This window comes from Spea bombifrons, chromosome 4, assembly GCF_027358695.1.
Source record: "Spea bombifrons isolate aSpeBom1 chromosome 4, aSpeBom1.2.pri, whole genome shotgun sequence".
Taxonomy (NCBI): domain Eukaryota; kingdom Metazoa; phylum Chordata; class Amphibia; order Anura; family Pelobatidae; genus Spea; species Spea bombifrons.
The window spans coordinates 76,165,368-76,182,889 of record NC_071090.1 but is presented as its reverse complement, the minus strand read 5'-3'; the positions used below and the strand labels follow the sequence as shown (position 1 = coordinate 76,182,889).

The 17,522-nt window shown below is 38.9% G+C and overlaps 1 protein-coding gene across 2 annotated transcripts; it reads left to right on the top strand.

Moving 5' to 3' along the window:
• Positions 1-3,084: 3,084 nt before the first annotated feature.
• Positions 3,085-17,068, top strand: LOC128492258 (neuronal acetylcholine receptor subunit alpha-5-like). Of its 2 annotated transcripts, XM_053464751.1 has the most exons (7): positions 3,085-3,457; positions 9,390-9,547; positions 9,728-9,772; positions 10,099-10,208; positions 14,141-14,180; positions 14,274-14,972; positions 16,272-17,068. In XM_053464751.1, the coding sequence occupies exons 1-7, from the start codon at positions 3,391-3,393 to the stop codon at positions 16,443-16,445; spliced, it is 1,293 nt and encodes a 430-aa protein (XP_053320726.1). In that variant the 5' UTR covers positions 3,085-3,390; the 3' UTR covers positions 16,446-17,068. The 2 variants fall into 2 exon arrangements, with proteins under 2 accessions (XP_053320726.1, XP_053320725.1); XM_053464750.1 differs by having other exon boundaries at positions 14,141-14,972.
• Positions 17,069-17,522: the final 454 nt, after the last annotated feature.

Here is a 17,522-nt window from a genome sequence, read left to right as displayed (position 1 = left end):
CATGTGTAAATGCTTAATATTAAAATGAATTTACCTCTTCCATAGTGGCTCACTGGAGGCATTAGGCATCGTTTTGCTCACCTCACTAATGGAAACAAATCTTTAAGAGGTTGTGAATCAAGATGAACTAGACTTATCAAATTGGGCAAAAACTTGCATATAGCACTTTGCTTTTTTCTCTCCAGAATACAAATACACAAATTGCTTGCAACAGTAATAAAACATGCCACAAAGGCACAATGTGAGCAACAAATTAAAAAGGATGAAAACAGCCTGCTGGTCAGTTGTATACTGTAAAGTAGGGCTCTCCAATTAATGAGGCAGCTGTGTGATAGGTGGGGTACTTATCCCCAGGCTCTAGTCAGAACCTTCAAGTATAAATTAAAAATATACCAGCACACCCTTAAAGCATATAAATGAAGATTTTAGGGTACTGCTGAAATAACTAATGTGTACAAACAACAAAGCAATCAATCAGAGCACATCTAGCAAATACTGTCTAAAAGCACATACCTTATGTCACACTACATGGCTATATATTGCTTAAGGTACCCCAATTTTGGTGAGTCCTATCTAATCCTAACATGACTGTATTATAGTTCATCGTGGCCCATTATAGACCCATTATAGACACACATATTTGTTTGGCTATTATAGAACATGTATTATAAAACATGCATATATTGAGTAGAAGGAGGGATTTGCTTAAAAATTAATTGGCTGTAGCCTCCCTTAAACATGTATTGTAAATGCCATATAGTGTGTCATTGTGATACTCATGCATGATAGTGGCATTCTCTTCCCTGATTATAGGAACAGGGAGATGACAACACAGCAAGCACCACCATTTTGGGGTCGCACGGGGTTACGTCCGCAGAGGTGTGGATGAAGCTACCAGATTGCAGATAAAAGATGAAGAGAAGGGAGAAGATGATGAAGACGAAGATGATGTGGAAGTGGTCGTGAGTGAAGGTAGGGAAACATTTAGAGAGCATGAGAGAGAGTGAACGAGAGTCTGTGAGGGAGTTAGAGTAAATGTGGGTACCAGGCAACAAATTTTGTTCCCAAATTTAAAATGCCGGACCAAATGGGCAGGGACTGAAATTCATTGTTGGAATTGTTTTTGGCCCATTGGCACATGTCTAATATAAATATATTATATATACACAAAGTATATATGCATAGTACTTACTGCATCTTCCACTTCCCTCCTTAATGTTCCTCATGACCTGCAGCTCCCTCACTGACACTGCTTGCTGATAAATGATGTCATTCCAGGGCATGCAGTGTCAGTGAGCGAGGATGATTGCCTCATGTTGCAGGACCCAGTCCTATCTCCACTTTGTGGGTCAGGTGAGAGGTATGGACCACTCAGAACAATAGAACCTTGGAGGAATTGCTCCATGTGATCCACCGTTAATCCATCCCTAGCTGTAGACCACTGACAAATGGTTATTTTGCACTCTATACATAGTCAGTTTAATCTTTCTTGCTGGAGGTACTCTTCAAACAACTCTCCCTTTAGTGAATACACTCCAATGTTGCTTCAACCAGATAGCCCTTTTGTTTATGACACCTGGGCGAAAACCTAGTACATAACAAAGCAAAACCCTAATTTTAAAGTATAAATATAACCTTTGGTAGTATATTATTACAATTATTAATACGAGACAAAGACAAAAAGTAGAAAACTATAGTACATGATGTGCACTATAGTGTGCTTGTCATTTCCAATGGAATAGCATGCACCAGGGCAAGGCTACACAAAGAGACCAATGTTAGAAGATTTATGACAGTCCTAGGCACTAAGTAATTGGCGCTCATTAGACATTTAGTGTTATGTTTGTCACAAATTCTCTTGCTACCTATTTCTGCACTCATCTCAGGGCTCTTATGTTGTAACTTGTCAACAAACATTTACTTTGATGAGTTCCTGTCTGTGTTATTTGTTGCGAAGCCTTTGGGTAAATGTCTACTTTGTCCAATGGATAAAAAGCAGCTGTTTGTATCTAGAATTTAATTTATACCCACACCTGGGGACTTCCCCTCGTGGGCCTGTCAGCTCTGGTTTTTGTTTTCTTCTAGCACTCCTAAAAAGGACACTGTACAGACCACACAATTACATTTCAAACCTTGTTCACAAGCCAAATTGATCACAGAGCCTGATTAGGTAGCTACGGTCTGTAGCTAATTGATGTGAAACTCTGGAGAAGCTCCTTGTCTGCATTACCTATGCTCAACCATTTTAAACTCAATGTGTTCCTCTATTCCATCTTCTACATCTTACCTACAAGTCTTATTTATTTTACATTACTTTATAAAGCGCCTGCAGATTTTATTCGACATTCTGAGCATATTCTGCGTACTGTGCATGTGCAAAGTGGTGTTTTTTTTTAGCATCCATGCATTGGGACACCATTCTACTGCCCACGCACCCTTGTTGGTACAATAGAAACAGAATTTGATGGCAGATAAGAACCATTTTGGCCCATCTGGTCTGCAGAGGCTCAGACCTTATTCAGTCATAGGTCTTGTCTTATATTCAAGATAGCTTCATGCCTATTCCACGCATGTTTAACCCCTTAATGACAAAGCCCGTACATGTATGGGCTCAAAATGCATTGTTTTCAATGAGTTTAGGGACTGCCCATTGTCTGTAAGGGGTTAAATTCCCTCACTGTATTAGCTTCTACCACTTCTACTGGAAGTCCGTTCCATTCATCCACCACCACGCAGTTCCGTATTCATTTCAACCTATAGTAATGGTATGAATACTGCAAACAATATTTACTCCCACATACTCTTTATCCAAAAAAACAAACAAACATTTTTTGCACCTTTACTTCGAAACATTTGAAACGCCTTATCTAATGGATGATTGTTAAAGCTTTACCTGCGGCTACCATACAGTGCGTTATAGGCAATGTAAGCTCCATCTATTTGCCTATATTTGCTTTTTTATGCATTTTGTGCCAGCCTTAATATGTATTACGTTCTTCCTTCGTTGCTTTCTGAAAGACGTAAAGCTTGTGAGAAAATTGAACCTACTCAGCTACCATAGCAGGAGCTAATAGCATCGAATCCCATCCCCCTTCACCCTTCTGCATTTATTGACATATAATGAATTTAGTAGAAGGCAGTCGCAGCTGGTTTCACTAGCTCATGCACGATTGGGGCATAATTTTTGTCTCCCCTTTACACTTGTCATACGTAAAAGCATTTCACAATGTGCATTTTCTGTCTCGGCAGCAGTGTGGATGCTGATTATAGAAGAGGGCTTATAACACAATGCTGGGTGTCTTAAGAAGCAATAAGAAACATAAAGAGTCAAAATCCACTTCTAGATAATCAGTTTTTTTTCTACGAAAGGATTTCTTTGGATGCTTCACAATGATTAGCAATGGGAAATGCCATGTTTGGCTGCTCTTCTATTTAAATCTTTTCCAAGAATGTCATGGTAAGTGAGCATATTTTCATTTGTTACGAGTACATCTGCTGAATGATACCGCATGACATCCTTATTTGTTAATTACAATATCTGTTTTTTCATATATAACCTAGATTACAGTATATAAGGAGGATAGAAGTAATACAGAAGCATATGACAGTTATCGGTTTATTGGGTCATACAATATTATTATAGTACATGATACATTTTTCCATTGTGCATTTTCCACTTGCTTTTGGTTTCCGCAAACTGGAAACACGCACATCCAGGATTTTGTAGCATGGTTTTTGCTGTGTTTTCCAAAACAAAGTGCTGATAGAGAACTTTATTGCTTTGTTTATTTTTTATGTTGGACTAAAACAAATGTAGATTAACCCTTTCAGGATCATGGCTGTTTTCTACTACATGAAAAGACTGAATATCTCCAACCGTCTTTCTCAGTTTATGTACCCACGCAAAATATAATATATACCGTATTTGCTCGATTATAAGACGACCCTGATTATAAGACGACCCCCCAAAATCTGAATATTAACTTAGGGAAAAAAAGAAAAAGCCTGAATATAAGACGACCCTAAAGGAAAAAAGTTTTACCAGTAAATGTTAATTCATGTAAACTATTTTTTTTAATAAAAGCTATGATTGAGAAAAATATTTTTTTTTTGTTTTTATTTCTTGTATTTTACAACCTGTCCCCCAGTTACGCACATCTGCCCCCAGGCTTGCCACACCAATATGGCACTGTGGCCCATGATATGCCTTTTAACCCTCTATATGCCACTGTGCCCCATGGTATGCCTTTTGACCCCCTATGTGCCACTCTGCCTCCAGAAATGCCTTATACCCCTATATCCCATTCTGGCATTTAGGGGGTTAAAATGCATATTATGGGGCAGAGTGGCATATAGGGAGGTATAAGGCATTATATAGAGCACTCTGCCTCCAGAAATGCCTTATACCCCTATATGCCACTCTGGCATTTAGGGGGTTAAAAGGCATATTATGGGGCAGAGTGGCATATAGGGAGGTATAAGGCATTTCAGGAGGCAGAGTGCACTATTAAATGCCCCCTTAACGCCACTCTGCCTCCTGAAATGCCTTATACCTCCCTATATGCCACTCTGCCCCATAATATGCCTTTTAACCCCCTAAGTGCCAGAGTGGCATATAGGGGTGTAAGGCATTCCAGAAATGCCCTACACACACACACACACACACACACACACACACACACACTTACTTACCGGTGCTTCCAATTTCCTGCTGTATTGCCGGGGCAGCGGGTTGACATCTCATTCCGCGGCAGCCGGAAGGAGGTGGAGTTGGCAGCGGGGGTTTGTATGCGTCCGTCGCAAATGCCTTCCCCGGCTGTCAGAGATCAGGAACTCTGGAACTCTGATCTCTGACAGTCGGAGAAGGTATTTGCGACGGACGCATACAAACCCCCGCTGCCAACTTCACCTCCGGAAGCACCGGTAAGTGTGGGGGGGGGGCGACGACAGGAGGATCCAGGTCCCCTGCAGCGGTGCGGGGGATCTGGATCTTAGTCTCCTAATCAGACCTCTATTTGAGGTCTGATTAGAAGACGACCCCGATTATAAGACGAGGGGTATTTTTCAGAGCATTTGCTCTGAAAAAAACCCCGTCTTATAATCGAGCAAATACGGTATTTCTATTATATATTCTATTTCTTTTTTTAGCACAAGTATCGCTTTTGAGAAAAACCTTACTTAGTATGATTTTTTTGTTTTTTTAAATGAAAACACTACTTCATAATTTGGAATGTAAATACATTGTACACACCAGTATTTGTTAACTTGTACTGATTTGGAAACCACCCTATATGCCTAGAATGTTTATCTATTTTGGCACTGATAGGGCAGATATTACAAGATGAGGAACTTTGTTCAATCTCCAGTGTTTGTCTTTTTTCTTTTTTTATTTGGTGTGTTGGAATTCTAACTTCCATAGTGGTCACAAATCTTTAAGGCACCCCATAAAAAGAAAACAACCCAACTCATGATGGAACACTGAGGGTGTGTTTTCGTTGTTCAGCCCGAATACCGAACATACGAATATGGCGGCGGCAAAACGTGTACAAAGACGAAGACACACAACACGAAGAATCTTCGTGTTCGTCTTCGTTTACTAATCTCCCTCGTCCCTTCCTCATCTAGCCTACTTTATGTACGCAGCATCGCAGGGGTTAGCAGGAATGGAAATCCATAGGTTTGCAGTCAGGAGTTAAAGACCTTTAACTCTTGGAACATGGAGACAGGCCAAGTTCCCCGTCAGGAGTTAAAGGGCCGTGATCTCCTCCTGCCATGCTGCTGCACCAGGATGTTCAAAGTTTGTACGAGCGACTATTGGTCGCCAGCAGTGGGCTCGTCTGCCATCAGCCACAGAAGTGCAGGTGCACTTCATTGGTTGATGGCAGAGGAGGCCCCTGCCAGCGACCAATAGAGTTGCTCGTACAGACCTTTTAAAATCCTGTCGCCAAATTTGCTGCGTAGTGCATACTGCGTTAACCCCGTATTTATCCCTTCTACAAAAAAACTAAGAAAAAAAGGACAATGTACACTAATATTTGCCCAAATCGGAGACAAGAACGGGCAAATATTCATGGAATAGGAAGATTTTTTTTCTCCACGAAGACGGACACGAAAGTATACAGCAATGCCCCACATGTGTAAGTTTAAGTATGGAGGATTATAGATGATGGGAAAGAGATCTTCTACAGTTCTTTTAGATATAGATCTGACATTAGGGGGGGTTACTTTGAAGGTAATTTATGTCCCCAGGGGAACCCTTGTTATGCCCCTGAAGACCTCACCAATAGGGTTACCCTGTACAACAGTTCCACTGTAGGGTTCTTCTGTATAACAATAAGGGGAATCCTCTGGTGAACGCTCTCTTAGTGCTGCATGTGTGTTAGTGTATAGTGGTAGCATTAGTGTGTGAATGTTACTGTATGGCTTTGGAAATATCATTACTACTATTATTGAATGTCCAAATCTCCAACCGTTTATCTGCTTGATGTACTACTGAGCGTGATTATTTTTTTTCTAAGTGGACTTTTAAGACCTCAATCTTACTAACTCGATAAAAACCTTCAGTTGATTGGGTGCTTAGTGTAGTTCTAATTACTAATTTGTTGTATATCATGAAACTTGAGGCTAAAATGTATAGCAAAGCCTAACATTGGTAAGTTAAAACCTTGCTGCAATATTTTTGGGTTTATTCTCTAAACCGGGAGTTTGCAAATCAGTTGAATGTGTATTATGGGGGACGTCCAGCTGCGTGAATGGGCTTGTACATTATGAATTATGATACTTCAACAAGTAGTATATTGCTGCCATATAAAAAAAGTGAGCTCTGTATTATTCTTCTGAGTAGGCAACAGATAATGGATAAATTCCGTAAGATTGATTCTTGTGTGGAGAAATCAGAAAGATGACCTTATTATCAGACAATTGCAATTTATTGTGTTATGTATTAATATTGATCTGTAAATCCAGTTTCTTTCTATTGATGTTTGTCAAATGATATAAGCTGTTAAAGTGAAAAGTACTTAGCTTAACAACGGATGTTAAAGTGAAAAGCACTTAACAACCGATTTACTTTTTTATATCTAAAGGAGGTTGTAAAATCACACCTTTTTGCAGCAAGATTGTAATCCTACACACTTTCTTTTCAACGGTAAATACATTAAGTAACCAATACAAGATCATTTGTCACATCAAGGCACAATATGGTGAATCTTAAGTGATATATGTGTGTATGTAATGTATAGCTCTTTTGAGTAGAAGATTAGGGTGCAGTTATAATAAATCTTGTGTGCCTATCTCTGACTTGGTAGAAATTGCTTGTTAAATTCACTCTTCTGCTTGGAGGAGACTTGTGCTGCCCAAGTTAGATGCAAGTCAAGCTATGTAGTTGTAATTCTGTCAGAACTGACCTTGGAAAGAACTGATTTGCCAAGGGAGCCTGTCTGGAATTTTAATTTAAGATGACCTAATTGAATCATAATTAATTTCTAGGGATAAACATCAGGATTATTACGACTCAGGTGGACTATTACTCTATCCAATCATATTGATTTTTTTTCTTTATAAATTAAAGTTTTATGAAGGCAATCTGTACTGCTGAAGCAACTTGGTTGATGTGCGTATATTGTACTGTTGTGTGTAGTTCTAAATACATTGCTGCCAGTAAGTGGGACAGGTCCTTTAGCATTTCCCAGCTGTGCTCAAGTAGGCATAGTATTAAATAATGTCTTGTTGCCAGCCACTCTTTAAGTGAACACCATAACGATATTGGGGGGGGGGGGGAACAATTGATGAACATATGATCTACAAAGCTACCACCAAGCAGATATGTAGGCTGATATGGCGTAAGTAACATTTGCAGCTAGTGCCTAATTTTTTGTACGTTTATATGGATGTTTTTTTTTCAGGTCCGTTCCAAAATGTCTCATCTCTAATATATTTATATTATATAATCTGATATATGTTAAACAAAAATATGTTAGCCCCTTTGACTGATCAAAAAATTTTGAGGCATGAGGAGAAGTGGATAATGATTTTTAAGAGTAGTATTATTAGGTCCAGTGTAGTCATTACAATGATTGGGGTAGCCGCTAATAAAATGTCAGCTCTGTTTGAGGAAACATATATTTACATATAAATTGCATTAACAGGCTTATGTCCTTCAGCTTCTGTTTAATAAAATCTTAAAACAAGTTGTATGCTAATTGAAATTCTATTATAATACAGTGTTAAAGTTTTAAAAAGATAAAGGCTTTATTTGTCTGCTATAGCTACAACTGCTTGACAACAATTACTACTACTTCTTGCTTTTGACAAGGGCACTGTAAGGGCTACTTATATATTGTTTGTGTTCTTGTATATAATGAAGTATTGATTTCTAGAAAGAAACACTTGACACAGCACATGTGGTATGACAAACTGAAATCTAGATATAAAGAAATTCAGGGGGCAAAGCACAATCAGAAAGAGGGGTGCTGTAACCTTGAGGGGTTGTCCTCTAAATAATCAATCCAATAATGCATGCATAAATATTTGTAATTGTTTGTTTACCATTGCCTTTACAATTAGAAAGCTGAAGTGTTCTTCCACCCACATTTGTGCTATCCAGTTTCATATTTTTGTTTAAATTGTATTAGAATTGAAGAATGCAAATGGATAAAACTGTTAATAATAACATGATTATAGTTTGATCCTATCATTTTGTTAGGATTCTTTCCCCTTATTGAAGCACAATTAGAAATTGTAAATCAATAGCAGGGTTGAACTTGATAGACCATTATAAACGGATCCTTATAATGGTAAAAGCTTGGAAGTAATCATCAAGGGAAAGAAGGTATCAACCTTTGTTTATATACATATATCCACTGTATACACATCCGGAAGACAGGATGGTCTATTGAAGCCTGAATACAAGTGAACACTGTAAGTGCATCATATAGACTTACAGCGACATCACTTGTTTTGAATATTACACAATTATATTTTTTCTTTTTTATTCTCTCATTCTTTTCAACCGGTATACACGAGCGCCCCCTAGCGTTTTTTGTTCTTATGTGAGGGCAATCCTGGACAATGATGAATATGTGGCATCAAATCTGAAAAAGTGTGTATCGCAAGTTAACAAGGACAGTCCTATTCACACTGGCCCTAAATATTTTTATGCCTGTAAAATCCCTCCTCATAGTAAGAACCAAATAATCTCACACAACTTGGAAATTACATATTGAAATAGCATTTAATACAGTACAGTAAACTAAGCAGAAATAGATTTCCCCAATTATACATTAGTGTAAGGTGTGTCATTTTATATTGATAAGTAAAATCAAAACTCCTATTTACTCATCACAAACAGATATTGATATTTGTTAACTGATGTTTTTTTTGTTTTTAAGGAATATCTGGACCATCGTTTATTGCAAAAAATGAAGATCGATTATTTAAATATTTATTTCAAGATCAAGACTACCAAAAGTGGGTTCGCCCTGTTGAACAGTTAAATGATACAGTGAAAGTGAAGTTTGGCCTCGCAATTACGCAACTTGTGGATGTAGTACGTAATTTTTTTTTAAAATTTGTTTGTCAATAACCTATATATAATATGTAAGGGATCAATTTAACATAACCTGATATCCCTTCTATCATACCTCTCATCAGCAAAGTAGCTTATTGAGCACACTGTTTTTATATTTGGAGGGATGGACTTTATTTAATTTTTTTTTTTTCCTTACAGGATGAGAAAAATCAACTAATGACTACAAATGTCTGGTTAAAGCAGGTAAGCAAAATATTCCTGAGTTTGTCTGAGCTATTTCTCTTAGAAATGATACACTGCAAACAGTAAACTGTAGATAATGTGAGTAATCAAAGGGTTTAATGTGAATCCCTTTAACAATGCGATTACTTTACACAAAAAATAGTACTAAAACTGAGCCCTTCTGTTTACCACTTGGCAGTATGATAAGGAATCAATGTGTTTAATAGGTGTAGAAGCACCCCAAAAATGTATTTTATATTGTGTTTTGGATTGTATCATTACAATACAATGTATAAATATTCTGTTCTACAACATTGTATACTTAATTAGCATTCTTTGTGTTCCAGGAATGGGTTGATGTCAAGTTAAGATGGGCCCCTAAAGAATTTGCTGGTATAACATCAATTCGTGTCCCATCTGACTCTATATGGATTCCTGATATTGTTCTTTATGACAAGTAAGCTTATATAGTCTTCACAATTCTTTGCTCCTAAAGAAATAAAGTTCAAATGTACTTTAAAGCACCTAAAATAGTTTTAACGTTATACCAACAACTTTTATTCAGTTGGTGACGGTAGAAACACAGTGCAATCGTTTTAAGGTGATGAATGCTGTGAATGTAATCGTGTTTTAGGTATTCAAGTTCTCAAAACAAAGACAGGACTATTGTTCTCTCAAGCATGACAAAGTTAGTCTAAAAAATTGAGAACGTACATTCATATCAAATGTATGTACCCATATTAACCATATAAACCATTGCATGTATTATTCATACTATAACTTATAACCCTGTGTGCCCTATTTGCTCAAAACAAGATAATTAGTTTCTGATGTGTCTCATCCGGGACTTGTACAGAGTACCTCATCAGAATTACTCATCAGGGCCTTTTCACAAAACAATAGAGCCAGGGGCGTACCTAGAGTATTTGGCACCCGGGGCGGATCCTGTAAGTGGCACCCCCCCCCAATGTAAAGACATCTACAAAATTATGTTGGCAAGAATATTTATTGCACCAATTTGTAAACTGTATGTCAACTGTAAACAACAAGAAATCTGAAACAAGAAATTAATAACTTATAAGTAAAATAAATATGTTTAAATAACATTTACTGAACATATAATAGTGCTTTCTTTAATAACCCTAACAAATGAGTGACAAACATTACAAATTAAGTACTGGCTAAGCAGCTAAAGACACTATAAACTAAAAAAAATTCTGATATTATAATCAGGAGTCACCATAACATTGTTCTCTTTTTATTTAAGCATTTGCATATATAGTGGTGTTGCCATGTCGACTCATGATTATATATACCATATGAACCAGACACTGACTGTGGTATAGCATGGCACATATCACTATATACTGAGCCAGGCAGTGACGGTGGTACAGCATAATGCCTATCACTCTATACTGAGACAGACATTGACGGTGGTGCAGCTTAAGTAATTTCATTATATATTGAGGCAAACATTACAGTGAAACAGCATAACTCCTATCACTATACACTGAGCCAGATACTACAGTGGAACAGCATAACACCTATCACTATAACTGAGCCAGATATTGATGGTGGTACAGCATAACCGCTATCTTTATATACTGAGCTAGACACTTATAGTAGTACAACATAACTATCATTATACACTGAGACAGACATTGACAGTTGTGCAGCACAACTGCTATCATTATATACTGAAACACGCGCTGACAGTAGTACAACATAACTGTTTCCATTATATACTGAGGCACGCGCTGACGGTGGTACAACATAACTGTTAATATATACTGAGGCCCACATTGCTGGTGATACAGGATAACACCTATCACTTTATACTGAGCACACATTGACGGTGGGGCAGCGTAATCCATATCACTATACATTGAGCCTGACATTTACAATAATGCAGCATAACCCATATCACTATATACAAAGCCATTGATGTGGTGTAGGCCTACCACTTCAGTGTCTGGCTTAGTATATAGTGGTAGGGGTTATGCTGCATTATTGTAAATGTCTAGATCGATGTATAGTGATAGGGATTATGTTGTACTGCCCTCAACTGCAGATCAGGGGAAGACTGTGAGAGTCAGTACAGCCTTCCCTTCTTCTGACTGCACCGTGACATTGGGAGGTCCTCTCCCCGTAATCATCCCCAAAGTCCATTTGTCCCCTACGTCACTAAACCACAACTCTCTTTTAATTACTCCCGTAGTTCAGGTATAGATCAAATAAACAACACATGGAAACAGCACGTGCAACTGAATAAGACATAAATATCCTGTATTTACAGGTATACATAAATAATGTATGGAAACATAGCATTGCAGGTATAAATCAACAGAACACACAAACCCAGCATTGCAGGTATAGATCAACTGGAAATCACTCAGCACTGAAGGTATAGATCAAATAAACAACACATGGAAACAGCACCCCAGGTATTGATCAACTGAATAAGACATACAAATCCTGTAATTGCTGGTAAACATAAATAATGTATAGAAACATAGCATAGCAGATATAGACCAACACATTAACACACAAACCCAGCTTTTCAGGTATTGATCAATTGGAATTCACATAAAAACTCAGCATTAAAGTTATAGATAAAACACCCTAAATTACAGGCATAGATCACAGATTGCACACCCCAAAGCCAGCGTCCACATTGCCCACATAGAACCTGACCAGCACCCTGCGGTGGGGGTGCAAGGCCTCTGTCTCCCAGCTCTGCCACTGTACGGAACAGTATAGAGTGATGGGAGTTATGATGTACTTTAGAGCATAATTATAATGAAAAAGACATTGGAAACGGTACAGCATAACACCCATCACTCTCACACATTTACCAATCAACACTTACCAATCCACAGATTCCACACATACCAATCCACAGATTCCACACATACCAATCCACAGATTCCACACATACCACACATACCAATCCACAGATTCCACACATACCAATCCACAGATTCCACACATACCAATCCACACATATACCAATCCACAGATTCCACACATACCATACCACAGATTCCACACATACCAATCCACAGATTCCACACATACTAATCCACACATATACCAATCCACAGATTCCACACATATACCAATCCACAGATTCCACACATATACCAATCCACACATTCCACACATACCAATCCACACATTCCACACATACCAATCCACTCTCACTGTCACTCAGTCTTAATGAATGATTTCCTACCTTCTTTTCTACTTCTTTTCTTCTTACAGCAGTCTTTTCTTTTTACAGCAGTCTTCCTCTTCGCTCCTCTTCTACTGTCTTCTTCCAGGTCAGAGGGCACTGTGGGCGCGGCTTCAGTGCCGCCGGGGTTTGTTGTCAGATCCCGGCGGCACTGAAGCCGCGCCCACAGTGCCCTCTGCACAGCAGCAGTTGCCGCGCGGATCGCAAGGGAGCAGAATCGGAGGTCTTTAACAGACCTCCGGCTCCCTTGAGTGATTTTAAGCCGGTTCAGGGGAACCGGCTTAAAATCACTCAAGGGAGCAGAATCGGAGGTCTGTTAAAGACCTCCGATACCGCTCTCTTGCGAGCCTGCTCCTCCAGCGGCGGACATTACTGTCCGTCTCTGGAGGGGTGCCGGGTGCCGGCAAGTTGGCACCCCCCTGATGAGCGGCACCCGGTGCGGACCGCCCCCCCCCCGCCCCCCGCTAGGTACGCTACTGAATAGAGCACACAGAGTTGAAAGCCTGGTTACAATCAGGGCCGGCCCTATAATGGGGCTGACTGGGGCAATTGCCCCAGGCGGCACTTTAGAAGGGGCGGCACTTTGCCGCCCCAAGTCCTTTTTTTTTTTTTTTTTTTGAAGCGGAGGAGAGAGAGAGGGGCGCCGAGTGGTTTTCGCTTACCCGCTCGGCGCCCCTCTCTCTCTCTCCCCTCTGCGGCGAGTCTCCCTGTTCGGTCCCGGTGCCGGCTTGTAATGCAGAGCGCCGGAAGTGACGTCAATTTCCGGCGCTCAGCAGTACAAGCCGGCACCGTGGCAGAGCAGGGAGACTCGCCGCAGGACTGTTTAAAGGTAAGTACCGGGGGGGGGGATCGTAGATTATGGCGTCGGCGAAGTTTAAAATGCCCCCCCCGGCGTCGGCAGGGGGGGGCGGCGTTTTAAACTTCGCCCCAGGCGGCGTTAAGTCTTCGGCCGGCCCTGGTTACAATGCTAATGGAATTGACCCTCTTATACCCACTAGGCAGCCTGACTATTCTGAGTTTACTATTAAGATTAATTAAGACTGTGGTTAAAAATAAATATGCAATTACGTGCCTAACTCCATTGCAGCAGGAAAATATTAATTTATGCAAACAGTCCAATGCTTACATTACATATAATCTTTTTGCATTTACAGTGCCGATGGCCGCTTTGAAGGCTCTGTTACGAAGGCTGTGGTGAGATACGACGGAACTATTAACTGGACTCCACCAGCAAATTACAAAAGTTCATGTACCATTGATGTAACTTTTTTTCCTTTTGATCTTCAGAATTGTTCCATGAAGTTTGGTTCTTGGACTTACGATGGATCCCAAGTTGATATTATTATTGAAGACTTTGATGTCGACAAGCGTGATTTCTTTGATAATGGAGAATGGGAAATAGTAACTGCTACTGGAAACAAAGGAAACCGATCAGATGGATGTTGCTGGTATCCATCTATTACCTACTCATTCATCATAAAGCGGTTGCCTCTTTTTTATACACTTTTTCTGATTATACCTTGCATAGGACTTTCGTTCTTAACAGTGCTTGTTTTTTACCTCCCTTCTAACGAAGGTGAAAAGATTTCTTTATGTACGTCTGTCCTTGTATCTTTAACAGTTTTTCTCCTTGTGATTGAAGAAATAATACCATCCTCATCCAAGGTCATTCCTTTGATTGGAGAATATTTGGTTTTTACCATGATTTTTGTTACTCTATCGATTGTTATAACAGTTTTTGCCATAAATATTCACAACCGTTCTTCTTCAACGCACAATGCTATGGCACCTTGGGTGCGCAAATTTTTTCTTCACAAACTTCCAAAATTGTTATGTATGAGAAGCCATGTTGATCGATATTTTACAAGAAACGAAGCAACTGGAATCACTAATGGACCTGAATCATCCAGAAATACCTTAGAGGCAGCTTTAGATTCAATACGCTATATAACAAGGCATGTAGTAAAGGAACATGAGGTTCGAGAGGTATGTGTATACTTTATGGTCTGTTAATTAAAACCGTATGCTATATTAGAGTGACATCACACCAATATGATGCACGTATACAACTATACTTTTGTCAATGATAAAATATGACTAATCATTGATTAAGTAGATTGTACCATGTCAGATGTGAATGGATTACATAACCTTGCTATTATACATGTGCATTCAGATTTGGTATTCGGTATGAATTTTAACTTTAATGCAATCTGCCAATTTTGTTAATTTGTACAATTGTTCGAAAATGTTAAGGTACCCCAATGAACCAAACAAAAACAAAGCAGAGGGCGCCGAATTTTCATTTTCCATTTTGTTGCTTTTTCACTCAGTCTTACACTCAATGTCTACCTACCTTCTCTTTCGATCTCTTGAGTGTCTGTCTCCTTTGCCGCAGCTCTGCTTCTCCTCTTGCCTCTTCTTGTACCAGCTATGTTAACCAGGCCGGGAATGCTTCGGCCAAAGGACAGAGCCTCCATGCACACCATCATCTCCACGTGGAGGCTTTGCCCTTTTGGGAAAACTCTTCCAGAAGTCTGGTTAACGGAGCTGATACTAGGCAGAAGTGGATGATGAAAGACAGAAGAACAAAAAGAGTCAAGAGAAGAAGCCGAGCTGTGCACAAGGAGGCAGCGATAGGATAGCTGTCAGCTGTCAAATTTGTTTCCTAATTGGGGGGGGGGGGCTTTAGAATTTGTAGATATCAGTTTGGCTGTCCAGATCCATTGCTTGTCATTTAACCTTATGCAATGGTGAGATTTTAGATTCTATTAATCCTTGAGCTTGGGGAGTGAATTGTTTTGTTTGTCTAGCACAGAGGGCGATAAAGCGTATATACTCATGCCCTGAGTAGTATAATTAGTCTTGTTTGGCATTGCATGGATTCTAGACCTGGAAGATTATAAATACTTGATTGATGTATTGAGATTTTGGGCAAATTGTCTGCAGAAGTGCAAAATCCGCAGTATTCCTTGGTGTGTTAGGTGATTGTGTGGACCCTGACTAGTAAAAAAAAAAAAAAAAAAAAAAAATGTAATCTGATCTCTTTTGTATGACTTTATGTAGACATACAATGTTATCTTTGACATCTGTTTGAGGTTTTGCTCTGTTAGCTTAAGTATTATGTTGTGGTTTGTAAAAGCACTTATATTTTCACAATACATGGTTACTCAAACACCTCCTCCACACTGAAACTGTAATTTTAGTTTTGATTGGTATAGGATTCATAATCATGCCCCCCTTAGAGACAAAATGCAATAAAGCTATTTTCTTTTTATTTCACAGGTTGTAGAAGACTGGAAATTTGTGGCTCGAGTACTAGATCGGATGTTTTTATGGACATTTCTTCTGGTTTCAGTAGTTGGTTCAGTTTTTCTTTTCATTCCTGTCATACACAAGTGGGCTAACATCATTGTGCCTATACATGTTGGAAATATGTATGGAGACAGAACTACATAAGAAGGAATATTTTATATATATATTATACAACCGAACATGAATGTAAAATGCATATAAATTATATCTGGTGCTTTATCTAATATTTTAAATCTGATGCTTTTACAGAAATATGATTTTTAATTAAACAGCTTAAATTATTATGCCCCAATGGTATGAAAATTAGTTTTTTTTTGTGTTTTGGGGTTTTTTTGTTGCTCAGTTCATTCTCTGAAGCTCTAAGTGTCCGTTTAGTCTTAAATTTAGGTTTGGCTGAATTTTGCTTAATTGCATTATTGAGGTGGAAAGCATGTAGCTTAAAATTATATGTATGAATACCATAAAATGAAAGAACCCATGTTTTCTCCATGTGTGTTTTGATCCATGTTTCTGTTTTTTTTGTTTTGTTTTTTTGCTATGAGCATGTTGGAAATCAGATATTTGTACTATGGACGCTAACCAGATTTCCAATTCAACGGTAGCAAGTTATGAGCTACAGGACACCATTAAAATCTTTTTTGTTTTCTACTTGATGCTGTTTTTGCATTGGGTAAAGTAGCCATGTTATCATCATGCTATAAAGCCTCTTATTTTATCACCTTTGCTAGGATTTCAATAAAAATTGAGAACAAACGTTCAGATACAGATGTAAAGACTAGTGGCTGTATATACACGCCTTCTCATTACAGGAGACAACCACCTCTGGTGAAAGGTTATTTATTGTGTAACTGAACTATCTAGGTTCCAGCTGTCTCTTCTGGTGATTGCCGCAGACTATGTGTAGGATTGATGGTGTGCGTAGTGTGACATAAATTCATTATCGCTATTTAGGCCTGAATTAAGAGTGTCAAACCTTCTCATGAGTTTGTATTCCCATATCTTCCGTTCTCTCAATGTCGGGAGGTTTCCCATTAATATAGTGACCCTTAGATCTTTGATACTGTGTCCATTTTGACATAAGTGGTCTTCGACAGATGTGTCGTCCCCCTTTCTATGCACATTATGTCTGCGAATGTATATGCCTTCTTAGTGTCTGGGTCTGTTTCATTTGCATATAATCTAGAATTGGGGAGACAAACACACATTGTAAGGTATAAAACA